This window comes from Aspergillus aculeatinus (genome assembly GCF_003184765.1).
Source record: "Aspergillus aculeatinus CBS 121060 unplaced genomic scaffold BO66scaffold_14, whole genome shotgun sequence".
Lineage (NCBI taxonomy): Eukaryota > Fungi > Ascomycota > Eurotiomycetes > Eurotiales > Aspergillaceae > Aspergillus > Aspergillus aculeatinus.
In genome coordinates this window covers 3,869-19,624 of record NW_020291483.1, presented here as the reverse complement: position 1 = coordinate 19,624, position 15,756 = coordinate 3,869, and the positions used below count along the sequence as shown (strand labels likewise).

General features: G+C 54.2%; 4 protein-coding genes across 4 annotated transcripts; 2 read left to right on the top strand and 2 right to left on the bottom strand.

Moving 5' to 3' along the window:
* Window positions 1-280: 280 nt before the first annotated feature.
* Window positions 281-2,174, top strand: BO66DRAFT_318760 (xenobiotic compound monooxygenase, DszA family; the record flags this gene model as incomplete). Its single annotated transcript, XM_025643621.1, has 3 exons — window positions 281-571; window positions 922-1,169; window positions 1,226-2,174. The coding sequence occupies 3 exons, from the start codon at window positions 281-283 to the stop codon at window positions 2,172-2,174; spliced, it is 1,488 nt and encodes a 495-aa protein (XP_025505678.1).
* Window positions 2,175-3,809: 1,635 nt separating this feature from the next.
* On the bottom strand, window positions 3,810-5,780 carry BO66DRAFT_436731 (uncharacterized protein; the record flags this gene model as incomplete). The annotated part of the gene is made up of 7 exons (XM_025650940.1): window positions 3,810-3,937; window positions 4,003-4,421; window positions 4,513-4,820; window positions 4,929-5,290; window positions 5,359-5,613; window positions 5,664-5,715; window positions 5,769-5,780. 7 exons carry the CDS (start codon window positions 5,778-5,780, stop codon window positions 3,810-3,812), a joined length of 1,536 nt encoding a protein of 511 aa, XP_025505677.1.
* Window positions 5,781-10,173: 4,393 nt separating this feature from the next.
* On the bottom strand, window positions 10,174-10,629 carry BO66DRAFT_41427 (uncharacterized protein). The gene has a single exon (XM_025649460.1). The coding sequence runs from the start codon at window positions 10,520-10,522 to the stop codon at window positions 10,244-10,246; it is 279 nt and encodes a 92-aa protein (XP_025505676.1). The 5' UTR covers window positions 10,523-10,629; the 3' UTR covers window positions 10,174-10,243.
* Window positions 10,630-13,477: 2,848 nt separating this feature from the next.
* Window positions 13,478-15,022, top strand: BO66DRAFT_318719 (putative C2H2 finger domain protein; the record flags this gene model as incomplete). Its single annotated transcript, XM_025643617.1, has 2 exons — window positions 13,478-14,845; window positions 14,912-15,022. Coding segments are annotated over 2 exons (1,479 nt in total), but the record flags the coding sequence as incomplete, so codon positions are not given.
* Between the last annotated feature and the right edge of the window lie 734 nt (window positions 15,023-15,756).

Here is a 15,756-nt window from a genome sequence, read left to right as displayed (position 1 = left end):
TCACGACACCAGCTAATCTCCCAACATGCATTATCTCGGAACTACTCCGTTGAATCATCCTCTTGCTACTCTGCGGAGAGAGAACCGGTGCTAAATCGATAACCCATGAAACGCATCCTCGACAATGTCACGCAATGCGATCAATTGATGGCGCGTGAGGGGTATGCTCGTCGCCGCAATCGACACTATACCGCTATATATGAGCATACCTTGTACCTTCAACCTTTCACCAGTCACGACGGAACACCGAACAGCGAACGCCAAGCAAAGGCCAACCACCATGTCATCCACGGCAGCTACCCACGATGCACCCAAGAAGCAGATCCTGCTCAACGCGTTCGACATGTCCACCGTCGGCCACCTATCGCCCGGGCAGTGGAAGAACCCCAAGGATCGGTCGGGGACGAAGCGCACGCTGAAGTACTGGACGGATCTGGCCCAGTTGCTGGAGCGCGGGGGCATCACGGCCCTGTTCCTGGCGGACACGTATGGGGGATATGATACGTACGAGGGGAGTCTGGATGAATGCATCCGACGGGCGGCGCAGTGGCCGATGACGGATCCCACGATTGTACGTTCCTTTCAGCTGTTTGGTAGCGGATGTTTCGGATACCGCATACAATGAGACCTGAGTCTCTCGTTTTGTCGGTTAGCCATGCATGCGAGAGGAATGAAGATTACCCTGACCCCTGCACTATTCCACTTTCCCGTTCATCTCCATCCTCAGATCTGAACATCCGAGGGATAAACCTCTCAAATCCCCTGTTTCCTCGAGATGTCAACGACGAGGAAGCCCGGGTCTCTTAAAGAGCGTCATCTACATCGGATGATCCTCCCCCTCAGATATCTCACCTCTCCTCACCCAGTGCACATCTTCTGCTCTATGTATTCAATACCCTGAGCGCTAACCCGCCCTAACAGCCCATCTCCGCCATGGCGGCCGTGACCAAACACCTCGCCTTCGGCATCACAGCCTCGACCTCCTTCGAGCCGCCCTTTCTCCTCGCGAAACGCTTCTCCACCCTCGACCACCTGACCGACGGGCGCATCGGCTGGAACATCGTGACCTCGTGGAAGAAAGCGGCCTTCAAAGCCATCGGCATCGACACTCCGATCGAGCACGACGAGCGCTACGCCCAAGCCGACGAGTACCTGCGCGTGCTATACAAGTAGGCCACCTCCCTGCCCCCCCCCCTTCTTACCAGAACTAACCCCGGTAAAACAGACTGTGGGAATCCTCCTGGTCCCCGACGGCGCTCGCCCCCAACGCCGCGGAAGACAGCTACATCGACCCGGCGCAGGTGCGCACGATCCACCACGCGGGCAAATACTTCCAGCTGTCGACGCGGCACATCGTGGACCCGTCGCCGCAACGCACGCCCTTCCTGTTCCAAGCGGGGACGTCGGCGGCGGGGTCGCAGTTCGCGGCGACGCACGCGGAGGCGATCTTCGTGTCGGCGCACGCGCCGGGCGTGCTGCGCCCGAAGATCGCGGCCATCCGCGCGCAGGCCGCGGCGCAGGGGCGCGACCCGGCGGCCCTCAAGTTCTTCGGGACGTTCACGCCGATCCTCGGGCGGACGGAGCGCGAGGCCCGGGCCAAGCTGGCCGAGGCGCAGCGGTACGCGTCCACGGTGGGCGGGCTGGTGCTGTTCAGCGGGTGGACGGGCGTGGACATCTCCCGGATCCCGATCGATCAGGACATCACCGCGGCGGACAGCACCGAGGCCCACAAGGTGCGCAGCATGCTGGATGCCTTCACCACGACCAGCCCCGAGGTGCCGCGCTGGACGCCGCGCGTCGTCGCGCAGAAGGCCGCCATCGGGGGCTTGGGCCCCCTCGCCGTCGGGGATCCCGGCCAGGTCGCCGATGAGATGGAGCGCTGGGTGCGCGAGGCCGATCTCGATGGCTTCAATCTCGCGTATGTGACGACCCCGGGCACCTTCGAGGATGTCGTCGACCTGTTGGTGCCCGAGCTGCGGCGGCGCGGGCTGTATCCTGATTCCGTCCCGGAGGAAGGCGTGACGATGCGCGAGAAGGTGTATGGCGTCGGGCAGAGGGAGTTACGCGCGGATCATCCGGGGAGTCGGTATAAGTATCATGTGTATGTTGAGGATGAGGATGAGGGGGAGGAAGGAGAGGGAAAGGAGCAGCAGCAGCAGCAGCAGCAGCAGTAGCTGACAGGTGAGTGCTGCTGCTACTGCTCCTTAGATTGTACGGATCAAGACAAGAAAGAGAGAGCCTCCAGACGTTGTTCACATGCTATGACTCGACAACTATAACCACACCCAAACAAACCATCTTAGTCAGTAAATAAGTAGTAGCCAGTCTTCCGTAGGTCCGATAAATCGAAATCCCTGATTTCAGCACCCAACCCCAACCCATCAACAGATAAGCTACACACCCACCGCGCCACGGCGAACGCCGCCCTGCTCCATTCCCGTCAGCCCCAGAAAACCAAAAAACCAAAAAAAAGACCGAACCAGAAACCAGACCAAACCCAACCAAAAAGTGGAAAAACAAAAAAACAAAAAAAAAAAACAACAAAAAAAAACGCTTTTTTTTCCTTTCGGTCGGCCGCCTGCGCACTACACTGCATCAATGCTGTCTGTCTGTCTCCCAGCTCTTCCTCCCAGTAACTTACTGTACGGAGTCCCCCATCCCCACCACGGTCTGGACCGGTCTAGGTCGGTCGTTCTTCCATACCGCTGCGATGCAGACATTCCTGTCATGTGATGGGTTTGTTTTTTTTTTTTTTAACTCGCGTCGCTATTACATAAGGGGGAACCGGACCGTTACGGATACCCCAGGGCGAGGGCGGCAGCATATTTTCGCTGCGGTGAGGTTTTCTTGTTCTTGTTCTTGACATTTTGGGGGGAATCTATTCCCTGGAGAATAGGACTTTTTGACCGGGAACACTTCGTATCCAGTAGGTAGGTAGTAAGCGAATGAGCGAGTGAGTGAGTGTTGGGTCAAGTTTAGCTAAACCCGAGTGAGAGTAGGTGTCTTCGGATTTTGGGTTGGGGTTGGGAGGATGAATCAATACCATTCATTCATTCATATGAATCATTCATTGATACAGTCCATAGATTACAAGCTACGAGGGAGAGGCTGTATGGTGACTTGGAAAGTCAGCCTGGAGCTGAGCTGAGGCCGGCCGGGGTCACACGGACAGTCCAGAAAGGGCTCTGCTCGGCTCGGCTCTGCAGCAGCCTGGCCACAGCAGCGCACCATATTTGTAGCGTTCCCCATCAAAAGTCTACCTAGTAGTTTAGTCTACCAGGCGGGAACCAGTCACGGGTACTAGATACAGTACTATACATACCTCCTCCGTATACTCCGGACAATGCGAAATGTACTACTGCTACTAAGTTACCAGGTACCTACGTATCCATCCTATTCAACTCAATACAAATCACGTCAGGTAATTGTCTATAACTTGGTGCCTACAGTAGATAAATTGCTCAACAACCGACCAATCCACCTCCCTGTAATCCCAACTTGCCCCCGTGCTTGCAGGTGCGTCGTGCTTTGGAGGTAGCAGACATACAGGCGGCACACGGACTCATACCACTCTCGTCCCCGTGGTATAACTATATACTACTAATCACCAGAACCATCTACATTGGAGATCAAAACATGGTGGATCAGAACAATGTGTTCTGTTGTACTGTATGTACTGTACCCAGTGAAACCAGTGACAAGTGAATGCCTATCTTGTATGTCTGGAGAGAAACCAATCACCTATGTCAGCTCCATCTCTTCCCCGCACAAGAAGACGATATCTCCAATCCCTGCAGACCGAAATTGCTCTAGCGAAAAAAGAATGCGTTCTCGGCCAGAACCAAGGTGATGACTTCGCTCAGATCGGAGGCGTCGACGACGCGAACGCTTCGAAAATCTTCCGAGAAGACAACGTGATACAGATGACCGCGATATGCTAGGACCGTAGAAAAGGAAATGAGACCGGGCTGAGGATGAAAGATTATTGCAGCGATGGTTTACCTGGATAGCGTTTCCGCGGTGGTGTGCGGGTGAAATTCAGAACAATATACTCCTGGATCAGCTTGTCCCTCAGCAGGGGGAAGTACGGCCCCTTGTGCTTGAAGCGTTGCATATGCTGCTGGATCCGGTCGCCGCTGCGAAGTAGGTCTACCCCCCACTGCTTCTGGGGCACCAGGAAATCCATCCGCCCGCTCCGGATCCCCGTCTTGATCAGAGACTCCGGGGCGATGGTGATGTGGCGTTCGATGAGCAGTGGGAAGAGGTAGCGGTAGAACTCCTGCTGACATTGGGCTTCAATCGGCAGAGCAGGAGTATCGCAGAGCTGGTTGGGGTGGAATCTGCGGATCGCGTCGACCGCCATTCTCGAGAGGGGACTGATAGACGAGTTCTTCTCGGGGGTGGTTTGGCTTGAAGAGGAACTGGCAGTACCTGGGTGGGAGAAAACTTGATCAGCCCCAGCAAGATCTGGCAATACTCTTAAGCTTAAATAATCGACAAAAGTGAACGTACCACCGATGAACCTGTGTGGGGAACATGTAGTATGTCTCTCCTCCCTCCATCTGCTCTGCATGGAGCCATCCGTTTCTCCAGATATCTTCGAGCGCCCGCTCTTCATTCAAGTCGCTGGGAAAGCTCGACCGGGTCGTTCCGTCGCAAGCAATGGCATGCTTCAGAACCGTCGCGTAAGCGGAGTTTTGCATCATCCTCTGTCTCGGCAAGCCTCGGGAGAAGATGGTCGTCCTCAGAAGCTCGAAGAACAGCGCACCATCACCGAAAAGCCCGTCGCATGCGGTTTTCCAGTCGAGGGGGCGGCGGCTCTGGATCGGTTCTTAGAGTTTCTATTTATTGGGGAAAGACTGGTTAGCCAGCTAGGCTATGTAGGCTCTCCCTCCCCCACCAGCTCGCGAACATTGGCTTATGCTTACCGGTATCGCTCGCAGGACATGTATAAGGGATGTAAAGAGCCCAGCATGCCCACCACTGGTCAGGAACAGTCCGTGGTTCAATTCGTCCGTCAAGAGCTGCTCACTCTCTGGAATCACGGTGGGCAGAAAGCGTGGAAGGATGTCGTTGGCTTCGCTCTCCTCGAGCAGCAAGCCAATCGGCTTCCACTCCGGGTCGATCGCTTCGTCTGGCCGGAGGGATATCTGCTGGTGCGGAAGGAAGGTCATCATCGGGTGGTCTTGAATGGTTGATGGTCGTCGTCTGCGGCCGTGCCGTAGCGGGCGAACAGGACGATCTTCGCCGCATCGCCGGGCCCGCAGGACTTGAAGAGCGCACTCCATAGCTGCCTGTCCCAGTATTATTCGTGGGCCTCGTCCACCAGGATGTGGCACGGATGATCCCGCAGCGAACGTTCGGGGACCCCGATCAGTGCTTTCAGATAAAGGGTCCAGCCGCCGGCTCTCTCGACCCTTGCCTCTTCCCAGCCGTCCAGGATATAGATCGGAGTGGTCGGGTGGCGCGCGAGCAACTCGTTGGCGACGAGATTCAGCATCGTGGTCTTCCCGGAGGCAGGGGTCCCGTTCACTCGAATCAGGCAGTAGCGATCCAAGCGGGCGATCAATTCATGGACGAAGTGAGGTCGCTTGGCAGTCCACGGGGGAACAGCTGCAAAGGGTCAACGGCAGGTTCCTTTCCCACATCAGAACGGTACGTACGCACCTTGGGGCTCGGTTGTCTGCGCCACGGGAAGTCGAGAGCCGGAAGACCCTGGCGATTAGATCAATGATATACCTTGGATGAAGAAAACACGGGAAACGAACCATAGCTGCCATGCTTGCTTAGGGGATGTTAACATATGTTACACTTTGCTTTGCGGGGAAGGTGGTCCAGATTGGATGTGCTTTCTCCCGAGGCGCACTGGCAGCCTCTCACTTCACAAGGCCCCATGGCAAGGAGTAGTCTCTTGGCTTCAGTCTCCAGCAAAGCGGAGGAAGGCGGATCAGGCTATAGTTGGGATGAGCTCGCCATGGTGATAGTCCTACGCTAGAAAATTATAAGTGACTTGGCTCGCAGTTCCACTCTGGAATTCTTATCTCTGATTTTCCTGACACGAGGTGGAGAGAAGCACATATACAGTGATCAGAAGTTAGCGTCGCAGCAGCGAAACAAAACAGTCGATCTGGGAAGTACTCTACGTCTCAAGTTTCTACATCTAAGTCAAACGTATTTCACAGTTGAGTGATTCTCTCTTTGTTGATCAAAGCGGGGGTGGCTGGCGGTACTGGACAAAGAGCCGTCGGCCTGGGATAAACTCATGAAAGGCTATACCTGCATTATATAGAAGCCGCGATAGATGCGTGCCCCATGAGAAGGCTCCTCTTAGAGCTACAGTAGTGGTAGGTACTGAGCAAAGATACAGCAAAGGAGCAAGAGGTAGGAGTGGAGATGTAGGGCGGAGTACATGTTGTCTACAGGCAGGGCAGCCGAGAGGTGGACCACGAGATAGCGGTGCTGTCGATGACAATGAAGCCACTCACGCGCGCCGTTCGGCTCCGACCAAAGACGAAATACCGCAAGGGTTGAAGGGATTTTCTCATCTCCCCCGTAAGATGTGCTGTATCCAGGCACGCCTCTGCCGCACGCTGCAGGCCGATCATCTGGGCGAGTCTAGGCCTCGATGTACTGTAACAAGCATCTGCCCTGTGCTGTGTACAGCATACAGTAAGCGAGGAGGGTGCGTGTCGGGCGGCCGGGGCTCCTTTCTCTCTTTAGTTGCTGTACGGTAGGGTTCATCGTGTGATTCTTATCTGTCACTTTCCGGCATGAGAAGTCTAGCCTTTGAGCTCGGAAAGGATATGCGCGGTATTGCAGGATGAAAGGAAGGGGAGGCAAGGTGGTTAGGTTTGAGGAATGTGGTGTGGTGTAGGTGAGGGTGCCTGTAGGGATCGTATCTGCAATCTGAGGGCGATGGGCAGGAAGGAGAAAGAGTGCGTTTAGTCTATCAATCCAAACGAGCCAAGAAGAACAATAAAGCAGCAACAGCAGCAGCAGCAGCAGCAGCAACAGATAACCGAGTGAAACATCCGCCCTGCACCAACGATCCTCAAGTTCTTCCGACCCGTTAACCGTTCTCCACGGTCGGAAGGCGTACCTGTCAATCCGTGGTGGCCAGCACGGGTGGCAGAGGGGCCCCTTCAGGGACCTAGCCTGCACAGACTGGGAAGGAGGGGGACGGGGAAGGGGGAAAAGAGTAAGATCCTCGAATCGCAACCTGCCATGGGAGAGAAAGATTCGACCATTGTCTCCGATCGGAATTGAGTTGGAAGGCTACTTCCTGCCAGGTGGTGGTGGTGGCAGTGGTGTAATGATCACAGTAATTCCGGTGGGGAGGAGATCATTCGTGCTCCGGTCCTGTCATGTTTGCCTCAGTCGAGAGGGGAATGGAGGGAAGGGACCTTTGTCATCCAACCAGCATGGCCCAAACCATGCTCCTGTGCAGGGGATGGGAGAAATGCTGGGGAAACACATGCCAATGTGGAGTACGGAGCGCAGGAGAGGAGGCGATGAGCCTCGGACAAGCATCTGCGATCTTGCACTGCAGTGGGGGGGGGCAGAAGAGGGGAAGCGATGATACCTCAATACGGAGTAGTCTAGTACTAGTAGTGGTGATGGATGCACAGTGGTTGATGTTGGTGATACTAGTAGTTATAACTAGTAAGTACTGTAGTTAAGGGTGGCGGTAACTAACTTAATGGTACCGCGGACGCGAACCCTCCACCAATACCCGACAGCCTGGTCGCTGCCCGCGCCTCCCGTCGGTAGAGGCCAACTGGTGGTGGACCGTTGGGTTGGCTGGCTGGCTGGCTGGCTGGCTGGCTGGCTTGTGACTTCAAGGTTGGGAGAGTTAATTAAAGTTAGCCCTCCGTCCGGTCTGCTACGGCGGGCACTCCGCCCACCCCCCTCCCCCCGGGGGGAATCAGCCACACTGGACTATCCACGGAGTAAATTATTGCTTGTTGATGGGCACAATGCCGCAATGACGCAGAGAGGACAAGATGGCAAGCAGCTAAGCCTACTTGAGGCTGGATCCAATGCAGCCAAACCGCGGGCCTGCCCGGCCAATAGTGGCTACTGCAGCATATCCCAAGGGGGTGGCTCGAAATCCACCGGGGTCTGGCCGATGCCTCTGTCCCTCCATCACTTCTCTCACCCACCCCTTTCGCAAGCGACAAGAAAAGTGGGAACGATTGATAAGGATGGTTAGTTCAACAGTTCGAGTTAGTTCGATTGAGGAAATTATGCACCAAAGTTACCAACACCAGCCGTTTGATCCAAAGAAGCTTAGGGAAGAGCAAAGAATAAGTTACCTAGTACCTTAGTACCTAAACAACACGAAGAACGGCCGAAAACAACAAAACGGGGAAGGGGTGGGTAGAGGGAGAGAACAATCAATATAGACTAGAATAGCGAAATCATGGATATCCACTGGGCATCTCGGTTGAATCGTAGATTCCAACTGGAGGTGGTACTAGACAAGCCAATCACCTATCGAAAACCACTGCAAGATGACCAGGCGGGAAAGTCTCGGCTTGTGCGGGCTGCAGCAGTTGACCGGCATTAGACCTGATCGGGATTAGACTTAAAGTGCTAAAGTGGATTAAGTATTGTGAAGTCTTGTTATGTGTTGTTAAGTGTTGGCCCTGACGCCCGAGGGTAGTAGGTACTGGGTAGGTATTGCTGTATTCAATTGATGTACCTACCGTATGGCCAGCGTATGGCTGTATGCGAAAACACGAGCCATCCACCAATCGCCACCACTATTTGGTCCCTCCCTCCCCCCTTCTCCACCCCAGCTCATCCATGGTTCAGGATCCGAGCAACTTTACTGCTTGTCCCCTGCCAGTCGCTTCGATCTGCCCTACTCCCTATTTTTTCAAACGGACGCGTGCAGGTGCAATGGCCGTATCCCCGATCGGGATCAGAGGGTCCCTACATATTATTGGCCCTAATTGAAGAGGGTTCTGCATGCTGCATCCCAAAGGAGTCGGTTATGGTGCTGCTGATGGTGCAATGATTAATTTCTCGGAGGAATGGGAGGGAGTGAATTGGAATCTCACTCGCATCAAGTGGTCTGTCCACCCGCCCAACCAGGGTCTTGATTGTCACTGAAATGGAAGCACTTTGTTTTTTGGGGAGCTTGGTGAGGGTAAGTGCCACTCACAGGTGACTGTGAGATGCATGCATGGATGATGGATGGTGAGGGCCCGCGGGCGGTTGGTCGGTCGGGGAAGAGCTCGGGGCTAGCACTGGAATGGGAGAGGAGAGTCTCCCACTGAGGGCAGGCGGACCAGCGAGGGACCATTGTTTGCCTTGGACGGCTTGGACGGGGAATGAGGTTCTTTGTTCTGCTGGCTGTCCGTGCAGGCCCTGTCAGTTCAATCCTCACCGGGGAGTCGAAATATCATCGACATCAGGGGGAGTGGGAAGAGGGAAGATAGAATGATCATAACGCAGTCTTTAAGGTTATACTCAGTACCAATGTAGGTATAGTAATACATAGTACTCTGTACTCCGTAACTAGGAACTAGGAACATATCACAACCATATTAATGATTCCACTGGATCGGAGTGGCCATCGAAGCTTCGATGAGGAGTGGATCGGGGAGGGTCTCTTCCGTCAAAAAGTCGTGTTTATTTTCCGGCGTGTCAAACCACCGACCGCTGAGTAAGAAGGGGAGACTGACCAGACACAGTCACCGTCCAATTTTCACCTGACTGGTAGCTCACCTTAACATTAACATCAACATCAACATCATCATCATCATCCATTCATAATCCTTTTATTGTGATCAATTATTGCAAGATTTCCCTTCTCCGTTCTCCCTCCTCTTCGACTGAAACGATAATTCTTCAATCAAAATCACCAATGGTCCGTAGCCCGAGTGACTCGCCCCGCCCCGCGTAAGACTCAGCAGTAACTAAATAGCATGACCACCACACCGGCCCAGCATCTGTCATGCATTCCACGACGCAAGGAGCAGCAGATCGCTTGCTTGCCCCTTTTTCGTCGCGCCGAGTCCTTTAAAGCCAAGACCACTTTTTTTTTTATCGTGATGATACGATCGATGCATCTGATTTGCGCCCGCGGGGTTTAATCGCATTTCCGGTGACCATCAGACTGGACTGGGGGGGAACACCTTTGCTCTCACTCTCTACCTGGTTTAGGAGCCATCCCCGGGTGTTTTTGGGAAATCCTGGCTGCGACTAGGATAATGTCTGACAATTCCTCTGTCGTTCAAGGAGTGGTCATGTCGGCGTCATGACAGTTTGTAGTATCGTGGGGAAAAAAGGATGAATGAACCAAGTGACGTGCAAATCTCCTGTGCCCCCCCCTTCCTTTCTGTGAGATTCTGACTTCTGATCGATCGTCGTGGCCGCCGCCCCCCCTCCCCCTCTTCCCTTCCCCGTCTGCTAAGCTTAAAGCCAAACTCCACCAAACAGGAAAACAGAAAAGAACCAGAGGGCTGATTCCTGCTGGGGTCGGGCTGGCCGATCGTCGAACTGCGCTCCACATGCCTATCTGACCAAGCTTGGTCGACAGGGAAGATGCTTTAGTAGTGCCAAAAAATCAATAGAAAGTAAGAATAGAACGACCGGCGAGCGATAGAGAAGAGGGTCATGGGGGAACAGGGGGGTAAAAAAAAAAGTACCTGCCGAATAGGATGATTATCATTCCAGCCATCCCGCGTGCATAGGGATGCGCGAGCAGCTGGACTGAGTGACTCTGGGCTCTGGCCTCCAGGCTCCATCCAGGCTGAGTAATTTACTTCCCGAGAAGGGGGAGAAAGAGGGAGTGGTTACTTGAAGGGGCAATCACCTCAACACAGGTACGATCCTATTGTAGATAGTACGTGAGTAGGAAGTACGGTAGGAAAGTAGGATTCCCCCAGAGGAGGATTAGTAGGGGGGTGGGGGTGGTAGAACCGGGTTTGAGATTCCTCATCTCTGGTCCGGAATTATTATTCTTATCATTCTTTTGATAGTGTTTCTGTAAAATTTTCATGCTTATGATTCTTTACCAACTCGGTCAGGACCACGCTGCAGATGGGAGGTCTAGCCGATTCGATGCTATCGAGGTGCTGGTTGCTGGTTGCTGGTTGCTGGTTGGGACAGAGTCAATTTGAGGATGGAGATGATTCTCAGCTGATGACAACAACTATACAAGAGCAAGAGATAGTAGTCTAACTAGTTATTCGGGCCTACCCCTCCACCCCTACGTCGGGTGGTGTGGTACACAATCATGTGGTGGTCGGTTAGACTTAGCACTTAACTCAACTTAAGCAGGCCCCTAGGGGGGTGGCCACAGCGGAGGAAGAACAGGACCGAAGAACAAACGAACGAAGGGACTAGGAAGACAAGAGGATGGATGGGAATGGGAAGAGCCGAGAAGGTGGAAACCCTTTTCGGGCGTCTGGTCTGGTACCAGAGCCCTGTCAACCACGTTGCCGTTGATCAGTCGTCCTGGTCGTTTAGTGTCTTTAGTGTCTTTAGTGTCTTTAGTGCCTTGAGTCTCCTTTAGTCTCCTTTTTTTTCTCGGTTACTTTGGTTAGTCTAGGAAGGAAAAAAAAGGGTGGGGTGGGGAAACGAGCACTGCGATCCATGGGCGATGGGTCAGACTGTCTGACTGACTGACTGACTGACTGACTGTCTGTCTATTGGATGTCGCGGTTGTTCTCAATCAGGATCTTATTGTCTCATTCTCTATTGCTCTCATTCCCTCTGTCGTTCCTTTCAGAATATTCTCGGTTAGACAGAGGGGAATAATTGCAAAGAATGAATGGTGGGATTGTCTAGACATTGACTCGCTCACCTGGTCCAGATCCAGTCCCAGCCGTGCCAGACAATACACCACAGCACACCACCCGCTGACATGTATCATACCGTACACACGGTACAGACTGTACATACCGTACCGGACTGGACTGCAGGAGCAATGATTCCCCAGATTAGGGGATGCAGCCCGACATTCACTCACTTTTCTACGGAGTGGACTGGACTGTACGGAGCACGGAGCACCCTATACTAAATTATCCATTGCTGCTGCTGCTGCTGCTGCTGCTGCAAGTCCCATGGTTGATTGAGCTTCCTCTTTGGATTGTTTTCCTTTCCTCCTCTAACTTCTCTTCCTCCATTTGTGTTTACCTTTTCCTGGTCCAGGGGACTCCTGCTGCAGAAGTCGAATTCTCGCCCTGAAGAAACCGTTCATTGCAGAAGCATTCCAGCCTTTTCCTTCATGTCCAGCGTTTTTCCTTTGGACTTCCTCGTCTAATATTCCTGACAGTCTAGCTGATTTTGGGTGGGTAATTTCTTCCTGGTAATATTTCCTGACCGCGGAAAACCCAGAAAAAATACCATCGTTTTCCTTTCTTGGCTATCGCTTTGCGCTGTGCTCTTTGCACTTTGCTCTTTGCTCTCACCTCGCACTCTTTCTGTCTTGGTTTTGTCTGGTTTCTATTTTCCCTTTAGACTACTCGTTATATTTTTTCCTGTCATTTTCTGTCATAATTTCTTTTTTCTTTTTGTTTTCGGGGTTTCCCTAATTCTTCTCTCTTTTGCTCCCCCTCCCCTCCCTCTTCTCTCTTCCCTCTCTTTTTCTTTCTCCCCCCCCCCCGCACTGGCCAGACCCGGCTTTGGACTGGTCTGGATACGTCTTCATTCCCGGGTTGTTTGGGCCTGCGAAGGTCTCTGCCCATCCCGACCAGCAATCAATCATTCATCGACTTTTTGCACCTTTCCTTTGGTTAGTCTACCTAGTCGACTAAAATCTTCACCCGTTCCCAGAATAAATAAAATCAAAAGAGGCCCCGGACCGGCCAGCCGCAGCACCGAATCATCATTTATCTCCACCTTCTTATCTTCTACTACTACACTGCTACTGCTGCTCCTCGCTCTTCCACTGCTGCACACACACTAACACACTACTCACTACTATTCTATTATTACTCCTCCCACTACTACTAATCATCGCCATCTCACCACCTCACCATCTGGATCATCCCCTTTACTCTTTTCCCACGCCACTTCCCCTCAAGCATCAACATTATCATCATCATTACCTATTTTGTGTCACCCTTTCCCTGCGCCTCGTTGACTCACCTCCGCACTCGCACTTAGCCTTTCGCCATTCCACGGTACGTCAGCGTTGACCTGAGGGTCGCATCTAGCCGCATATCGCCTGCCTCGTCTTTACCACGCCTCGGTCCGATCTGTCACTTCATCTGATCTTCATTGATTCAGACCATGTGCGTGAGTGTCTAATCGTCACCTTTTCAAGAACTTGCTGGCGACTGGGTCGGTGCCTTTGTACGACCAAGAGACGGGTGGCTTGATTTGCCTTTTATTCCTCATTCGCTCCTGCTGGGATATGACTCCCAACTGAGCGCAAGTGGTTCACCAAGCATCGCCTTGAGACCTGACAACGGGTTGATCGTGCGCGATCTCTCTCATCCCGACTGCCCCGCGAGATCGCTTGTGGGCGATCCCATCGCCCCTCCTGGATCCTCCGGACATCTCTGGAGGCCTCTCTGGCAGTCGATATTGGACTCTTGGAACCGAAAGCGTTGCTTTTCCCCAAGGACCTTCGCCCTCGACTCTGACCAACGGCCCGTTGAACGTGGTCGATCTGTTCTCTTCTACCGGCTACCCTCGTGATACCAGCGCGAACATGGCTGCCCTTGCTATCCCCGCCCCCGGCATGGGGCCCTCGCTCGAAGCGCTGTCGGCTCCCCCGCCGTTGAACACCCGTCGCCCGGGCGCTCCCCCGCTCCCCAGCATGGAGCTCCCCAGCCGACAGTTTCCCGGCGCGCTGAAATACACGCAACTCCCCAATCCCTCCGCCCTCAATCCCAGCGTCAGCAACCTCTTGACCCCACCGGCGACGAGTCAATCGGGCGAAACCACCCCCGTCACCACTGCCCACCAGACGACCGCCGGGAATATTCCATCCGTGCCAGCCACACCCGATTTGGGGCCGTTCTGGCCCACCCAGAACTCATATGGCAGTGCGTCGGGTGCAGCAGCAGCGGCAGCAGCGGCGGCGGCGGCGGCGCGCCCGTCGTGGACGTCGAGTTTGAGCCCCTATGCGAGTCGCGACACGTTCTCGCCGCCCGGAAATAATAATGCGATTAGTCGCAACGCGGTCACCTCGCCCACGGGAGCGGACTCCATACCGCAGGGGTACGAGATGAACCAGCTGCCCCCGTTCCAACAACCGATCCCTGTCACTGCCGCGCAACCGCCGCCCCCGCACGCGCTCACGCATGCCGTGCTCTCTGCACAGCACGGTCTCCCGCCCGTGGCCTCTCCGCAGCCGCTCCCCTCGAACGATCCCTACATGGTCAAGTCCTCGTCCGCGCCCGCCTACAGCACGGTGCAGCAGCTGGCCAGTCCGCCGGGCAGCTATTCCCCCTACGGCCCCACCGGGATGGGCATGCAACCCCCCGGCCGCGTCGCGTCGAACCCCCACCCGGCGCATCACCTGAACTACCAACGCCAGCCCTGGCCGTCATATACCCTCCCTGGGTCGAGTGGGCCGGTGTGGACGAACCTGCACACCCCGAACGCCCAGATGTCCCTGACGGCGCCGAATTCGCTGATGCCCCACACTTTCAACAGTGGGTTCGAGGCGCACATGCAGCGAATGTATGGCGGCCACCTGCCGCCGCCGGGCCATGGAGGGCCCGGCCCTGCCAACGACCGACCGTTCAAGTGCGATCAGTGCCCCCAGAGCTTCAACCGCAACCACGACCTGAAACGACATAAGCGGATCCATCTGTCGGTCAAGCCTTTCCCTTGCAACCACTGCGACAAGAGTTTCTCCCGCAAGGATGCTCTGAAGGTATGCCTTTAGTCTACTCGGATCTTATCTTTTAGTTTACAGTGTATGCTGATACAATGTTCACAGCGACACATGCTAGTCAAAGGGTGCGGAAAGGGCGATTCCGAGTCGAATACGACACGGCCGCCAACGGTCAAGGAGGAGGATCGCAGCGACGACTCCAATGGACAAGCCTGAGGGCAGGCAACGGAGAAACATTGCATGTTTACGGCGTTGTGAGAATTGTTTATACGTGTTCAGGCCGCAGCGTTTATCTTGTCTTGTATCTAGTTTCATTGCGGGCCGGGGACTGGGACGGGATTTGTCTGTTGGGTTTGGCATCAGCGATGGGTTTATTGTGTTGTTGTTGTGTATACGTATGTGGAATGTAAGTAGAGCGATTTTGTTTCATCTTTGTTTCGGCAGTCCGGAGCGTTGGCCTTGTTGTTTGTTTGGGATATGGAGATATGAGAGTTTGACCAAGTCCTTGTACTGTACAATTGTGCATGCTTATGCTTCCTTGTCGTCTACCGTGCTAATGTGTGGAACACGGACAACAGCATCGAGTGTGGTGGTGGTGGTGCGACTCGACTCGGCCAAAGTAGATCCGTATAGGTTTCTCCGCGACAGGGACACTTGGCTGTGTTCGTACTGTACACTACACTACCATGAAGCTGCAAATGCATCTTCCCCTTTCACTATACAGCCCTTATAAATACCCCTCCTCCCCCTCTACCAAATTGATCCAGGACCCTCTCCATACCCCTCAAACGCATCTCCTCCAAGAACCACCCACCACAAAAACATGCCAATGACCATGCCATTGAAAACGCCCACGCCCCTCTCCACCCTAACCCTCCTGACCTCTTCCTCCCTCCTCCTCCTCCTCTGCCTCCTCCCCCCCCACGTCCAACCCCAATACATCGCCCCCA

Coding starts and splice junctions, on each gene's coding strand:
- BO66DRAFT_41427 (XM_025649460.1), bottom strand. CDS start 10,522: ATGTGGAGCGCAGTTCGACGATCGGCCAGCCCGACCCCAGCAGGAATC.